General features: G+C 33.5%; 1 protein-coding gene across 1 annotated transcript; it reads left to right on the forward strand.

The window, feature by feature from the left end:
* The first annotated feature begins 5,623 nt into the window (after positions 1-5,623).
* LOC122589274 lies at positions 5,624-6,544 on the forward strand. The gene has a single exon (XM_043761551.1). It carries the CDS (start codon positions 5,624-5,626, stop codon positions 6,542-6,544), a length of 921 nt encoding a protein of 306 aa, XP_043617486.1.
* The last annotated feature ends 518 nt before the right edge of the window (positions 6,545-7,062 follow it).

Consider the following 7,062-nt stretch of genomic DNA (forward strand, 5'->3'; position numbering starts at 1 on the left):
GGTTGGCGTGTTGACGGGTAAAAAACCTGTGACCCTAACCCAACCCATTAAAAATTCCAGGTTATAAATTTCAACTCTTACCTACAACATGTCAACCCAAACCAACCCGTCAACTTGAAAAAAATTGGTTTAGCGGGTTAATAGGTCGAGTTTTCAATTGTCGGGTCAAATAGGTTGGTGGGTTGACGGGTTGGCGACTTAATATTAGGTCAAATAGGCCATATGGGTTATGGGTTGGTGGGTCGATTTCAGGTCAAATGGGTTGATGGGTCGACCTGTTTAAAAAATTATATAAACTTAAAAATATTTTCACGTTGGAGGGTCGACCTGTTAACCCAATAGGTCAACCGTAACCTAACTCGAAAAATAAGGTTAGTGGGTTCGCAGTTTGAGATTTCACAACCCTAACTCGGTTATTTTCGTGCGGGTTCCAGTTTTGGTTTCGGGTTGAGTCGAGTATTGACAGTCCAAATTGTTATGGCTGTCAATCGGCTCGATCTGTAACGAGTAGGCTTTAGGTCAAATACTCAAGTGGGTTTAACGGGTCAAATATGTTGTTTTCGGGTAACCCGGTCACCGACCGGGTATTAATCTAGTTGGTGTTGGTGGGTTGACCTTATAACTCGGTAAGCCAATCTGAACCAGAACTAAGAAAAATCAGGTTAGTGGGTTGGTGGGTCAAAAATAACCAAACTTTTTTGGATTTTATGAGTACGGTTTTAGGTCGGGTTTTAAGTCGGATTGAGTATTGACAAATGACAACCCTTCTTTATACTATAATGTAGATAGATATAAACATTGAATTTATTATACTTAAACTTATCGTATATCATTACTTGGTTTATATTTTATGAGAACGTGTAGAACATGTTTTAGAAACTCTAAAGATAAATCAGTTGTTTCTTACCCGGTTACCGACCGAGTATTAATCTAGTTATATAATGTAAGAATTACTTTTCATAATTAATGACGTATTAAATTTATTAAATTAAAGTTAAACCTAAAAAGGTTAAATAAGGTATATATTTCATCAAGTTGATCTAATGGCTCTAATTGAAATTTAAATTGATCTAAGGGTCCAAATTTTTATATTTTGAAATTAAGGTTTCTCTTTTATATATATTTAGAAATACTAATTATCCTAGTCCAACATTACTAATACTACCAATAATCGTAATGAGTGTTTATTTTAAAAATTAAGAATAATTTGTAATTAGTTAATAAATCTCACAAGATTATAACAGACGATTTTAGATTGTCCAACACACTAATATCTATATTAAAAGTCTCATAAAATAATTAAGCATTTTTCTTATTTCAATATACCCCTTTATATTTACTTTTAATTTTAAGTTTTTGTACCAATTTGCTTAAACTGCCAAATCAACGTCACCGTCATCATCGTCGTTGCTACCACCAATCGCCACCACCAACGCATGCCATGACCACCCATCACCGTCACTATTACACCGCAGCATTGCGCGGATGCCCTTCTAGTCAATTAAGTTATGTTTGTTAGTTATTGTTGAAATATTTAAATATAGACATGATTAGGTATACCACCTAAACATATTGTATAAATAAAAGTTTGTTAAATAATTTCAAATTTTTAAAACACTTATTCTATTTTTTTTTCAATAGAGATGACATTTACAATGAACTGTATAAGTAATACATACATATGATTACTATACTTTTTATTAGATTTGTGAATATATCACTTCGTGTATAAGTGAATTTTGCTGAAAACTTCGTGTCGTGATTCGACAATGGGAGGTCTAACATACGTTGCCTTAACCAAGTTTGTGTTAGAGAGCTCTCTTGAACTTGAAATGTCTATTTCAAATCCTCGATTGGGGAAAACCCCTTACTAATCCATCCAGAGGCACGACGATTAGCATGGGTCAACCTTGCCCCTCAGACTTGAACATGGGTATACCCCAGTCAAACCCTCATAAAAGGACTTCCTATGTCCTCCTCAAGACCTGAACACAATACCTCTTAAATGGGGATGGCCTTTCAACCATTGAACTAAAGTTCCTCAATATTTTTTCGTCGTTTTCGTTAAATGGAACGAGCATGGTATCTGCGTGTTGTTACGGATATCATGGATGGAGGTAGCCGGGGTGTTGGTGATGATGGACAACGGCGGTGGTGATTGACGGAAATAAAGGGGTGTGTTTTGTTTTGGTATATAGAAAGAAAAAATACTTTGTGTGTGTGTTGTTTTTGGCAGAGAAAAAGATAATTATGATATTTGTGTTTTGTTTTAAGGGATAGGCAAATTGATAATATTCCATGTCTCAAAATTCTAAACTTTCAACACCACCCGTATAATTTTGTAAGAGAGTATACATAATCTGTTTCTCGGAGTTCTAAAACTATCTATCAAAATCCCTTTTTTTTTATAAATTCTAAAGTGATACATAAGGGGCAAGGGTATAGTCGGCAAAAATCATCCGCAAAAAGCATCGGCTAAATCGGCAAACCTATAACACATGCATCGATTTATTTTGGCAAGTTTAATCGGCAAGCAACATCGGCTAGTTTTGGCCGATTCGAGTGAACGTTGGGAGCGTATGAAAGTGACCGTTTTTTTTTTTTGTTTTTTGTTTTTAGTGATTGTGAACGTTGGAGTGTCTGTTTTTTTTTCCTTCTTTTTCTAACTTCTATATAAACATACACATATTTTGCAACGCCCCTAACTTACATAACGTACAAAATGATATCAAAAGGAACTTAAAGGACAAAAGGGGCATTAATCTTATTCAAATCAAACCAAAGTCAAAGTAACAAAATATTCAAAAGTACTTATAATCCAACATAAAGAACTAGAACTCTAAGGCCAAAGGTGCTAGGTCCAAATCGTTCTACACTCTTCGCTCGTCCCCAATGCCCCCTGGATTACCTGCCGTATAAGAAAGAAAAAAAGAATATGGCTGAGCAAAAACCCAGTGAGCGGATACGACAATAGTAGGAGTATAGTATAAAAAGTGAAACATATTTTTAATAATAAACTTATTTTCGAAACAAACTTATTTCAAATCAATGTACAAATATGTATAATTTCCACAATATATTATACATCAAATATATATATATATATATATATCAAAATATAAAACCAAGTTTCATAAAATAATGCATCTAAGAGTCGAACAAATAAGGGCCGAATGAAATAATAGGGTAGCTACTCCACTAATCATTCATTTATGGTGCGAAACGTCTCGTCTGACACTACGATAAGCGCCCACCATCAAACAAATATTACCTAGGACCGATCCATACGCCTCCTATCAAATATAATATAATGAGCTCGAACCACACCGGGTTATCAAAAGGAGACGCCGTAGAACAAATCAAATACACCCCTACGGACGGTGCCACGTCATCGGTGTCACGATAACGCGCCCATGGAACCCCCATGGATAGGTTACCCTTACATGCATATCTTAAGAAACCGTTTTGACCACTTATATATATAAATATATCGAATAAGTTTTTAAGAAACAAATGAATTTTTGAACAATTAGAATAAAATATTGTAAGACATTTAAATATAAACATAAAATTACATCTCTATCACTCCATAATATGCGACAGTATTAATTTTAATTTTCGTTAATCGAGGGACATATATGAGTGTACGAATTGGGGAACACTTGTGCAAATCACCGCATCAAATGTAACACCCAAAACGCAACTCTTTCAGGACTATTATCAAATTGGGTTTCAAGAGATGGTTTTGACACACTTAATATATATCAAAAATATTATAATTTTCGAATCAACAAATATATTCAAAGGTTAACAAACAAATATTTTTTCAAAGGATATATCGAATCCATACAAATTTCACAAAATTTAAATGAAGCTTTGAGAAGAAGATATTACCAGAAGGATCCTAATACCACCTAGAATATCCGTACCTTATCGTCGATCACAAATATTGCCAAAACGAGGGAATCACCGAAGGAATATGATCACCTATCCAAATCTAACAAATACGAAAGTATAAGCACAAAATATATTTAAATAGGGAGTATGTAATATCCTTGATATTTTTATGAGTTTAATATATGGTTTATTTTATATACTTATCCTTATACAAATTTCGGACCACACATTACGAAATTTTAGAATATTAATTTACTGTTGTGTACAATGATATTTAGAAGCCACGTTTATATATACATCTTCACCTCGATCACACAGTGACCACCAAAACTAATTATTTATCATGTTAAGTCTTATTAATAATCAATAGTTTAGATATAATCATTTCGAATTAGTCACCTGTTAAAAGACTAGCGGCTTGATAAAAATATGCATATACCATCTAGCTATTTTTCTATAAATTAGCTTGACAGAAACATGATTCCACTTATAACATGAAAATATTCAAACTTTTCTAAAAACATCATTTAGATACGTACTTAAAATAATATATAAATATACATTTAATTAAATACAAGAAAACTCATATTGCATCCAAGTTTAAGAAATTAATCATTCTAAAAATATACAGGTGAACATGATACCTAAATATATATATATATATATATATATAATATTAATCATTTTAAAAGGTTGAAAATGTAATCTTGGCTAGATAACATAATAATTTGTCAACAACCATTAAAAAAAAATGACTATCAAGTGTATAAAAATTTTATACAGTTTATTATATATAAAAAGAAAAATATAAAAGGCTTAGTAACTTACCAACAAAATAATACTAGATGATACTAAAGACGTCTTGTACTAATTTACTTTGACAAACAAATTCAACCATATAATTTGTAATTCTTTCTCTGCCCCAAATCAAATATAAAATCCTTCCTTTTTAACCTTTCCCTTCTAGCATTTCAAACGATACATACGACAAGATTTTAACATAAGGTTTGATACTTTGGATGCCTTAGCAATATATATATGCTACACACTTTGACAAATTCTCCTGCTCCTATATCCTTGCTATTCCCTTTTTTTTACAGCCTTAAAAGATAATTTCTTTTATTATAGTATTATTTGTATTTGTATAGAACAAGATGCAAACGATATTTTTTTTATTTAGAGAGTAGATGTTTAGATGTTAAACATTGAGATTGTTTGGTCTAACAATTTATCCTTTTCGTTTCCTTTTTACCCGTAAACTTAAGCATATCAAGAGCCATGTATTTTAATTCCAATTAATTGTCATTACATTACACCTAAAATTCATGAAGACTAGTGTACGTAATTTGAATAGCCATAACCGATTAAGATGCCAATTAACCTTTATCTTCTATTTATTTTATTTTGTCATCATGCTTTACTTTAAAAAAAAAATTTCTTAGCTACTTCCAATATGTAACAATTTTACTAGTAGGCTACTCCATTCATTACTATAAATAATTAACCTTATTATGTAATTTTATTTTTGTCTTAGGATAAAAAGAATAATTATACAAAGCTTGGGGTAAATTATCCCTTTAATTATAATTAACTTATTTATATTGTTTTAAATTTATAGGATATTACATATTTATCACATATTTACCATCTCAAATACAATCAAACACTAAACAACTATACTATCACATACAATCAAACACCAAACTATCAAATTTCATAAGGCAAAATGTCTAACGATGAACTACCCGTGTATATAATCCCTGAATTCTCATCGTCGTTGTCGTCGTCGTTATCATCGTCTTCTGACGGCTTCGAATTTTTGGCTTCTGTTGCTCTTGCAGCCTTAGAAGAAGACACTGCACACACACGAAGATATATTTGGAGAGATCGACACTCGGCTCATGAAAGATTGATGTCCATGTACTTTGTGGATGAGTCGATGTTTGAGGACGATGTCTTCCATACGAGATATCGTATGTCGAGGAGGTTGTTTTTGAAAATCGTGGAAGATATCACTGCATCATTTCCATGGTTTCACTTTTTGGCAAATGCTACGGGTATTAGAGGGTTCTTGGCAATTCAAAAGTGCACGTGCGCGCTACGGCAACTAGCGTACGACAACCTCGCCGACAACTATGATGAGGGGTTGTTGTTCTCTACTACAATGGCACGTGAGTGTCTAGACAACTTTTGCATCGCCATAAAGCATCTTTATGGTGAAGAGAATTTGTGTTCTCCGACTAGCCACGATGTTGCGCGTTTATATGAGGTGCATGAAGCCAGACATCATTTTCTTGGCATGATCGGTAGCATCGACTGTATCCACTGGACTTGGAGAAATTTTCCACATAGTTTGCGTGGGCAATACTACCGGGGTGATCATGAACGCTCGACTATCATACTTGGGGCCGTAGCTTCCTATGATTTATGGTTTTGGCATGCGTATTTCGGTGTTGCAGGGTTAAACAATGACATCAATGTTTTGAAGCAATCGCCATTGTTTATTCCCGAAGTGAATGGGAAGTCTCCTAAGTACGACTTTATCGTAAACGGGCGCCGTTACAACAGAGGATACTATCTAGGGGATGGTATTTACCCACATTGGTCTTGTTTTGTGAAGGCGTATGCTTACCCAGTCGCTCGTTAGGAGAAGATAAAGAGGAAACTTCAAGAGTCCTCGAGAAAAGACGTTGAGCGAGCATTCGGGCTTCTGAAGAACAAGTGGGTTATCATCGATCGACTGGCACAGATGAGGGACAAAGAAAAGATCACTAACGCGATGTATGCGTGTGTTATTTTACATATATAACATGATCCTCAAGGACGACGACAACGTGATATCACCGGTGTATATCAGGGATCCTCCTAACGATCTTCGTGCTACCGACCCTAATTTTCTCTATAACTTACGTAACTAAGAGACGCATTACATGTTACGTCGTGATATTACGGAGCACGTGAGAGATATAGATATCGATGTTTAGTGATCTTGTTTTTTATTTTTAAGTATTTATGTGTTTTATGTTTTAAATAAATGTGATGTTTTAATTAGTTGTATTGTGTTTTTTAAGTTTAATAAAAGTTTAAGGTTTGTTTTGTAAATTTTTTGCAATTGGCAAGAATTGGCAAAAAAGTGGCACTATAATATCTACTTTGGCAAGTTTT

This window comes from Erigeron canadensis, chromosome 1, assembly GCF_010389155.1.
Source record: "Erigeron canadensis isolate Cc75 chromosome 1, C_canadensis_v1, whole genome shotgun sequence".
Lineage (NCBI taxonomy): Eukaryota > Viridiplantae > Streptophyta > Magnoliopsida > Asterales > Asteraceae > Erigeron > Erigeron canadensis.

Coding starts and splice junctions, on each gene's coding strand:
- LOC122589274 (XM_043761551.1), top strand. CDS start 5,624: ATGTCTAACGATGAACTACCCGTGTATATAATCCCTGAATTCTCATCG.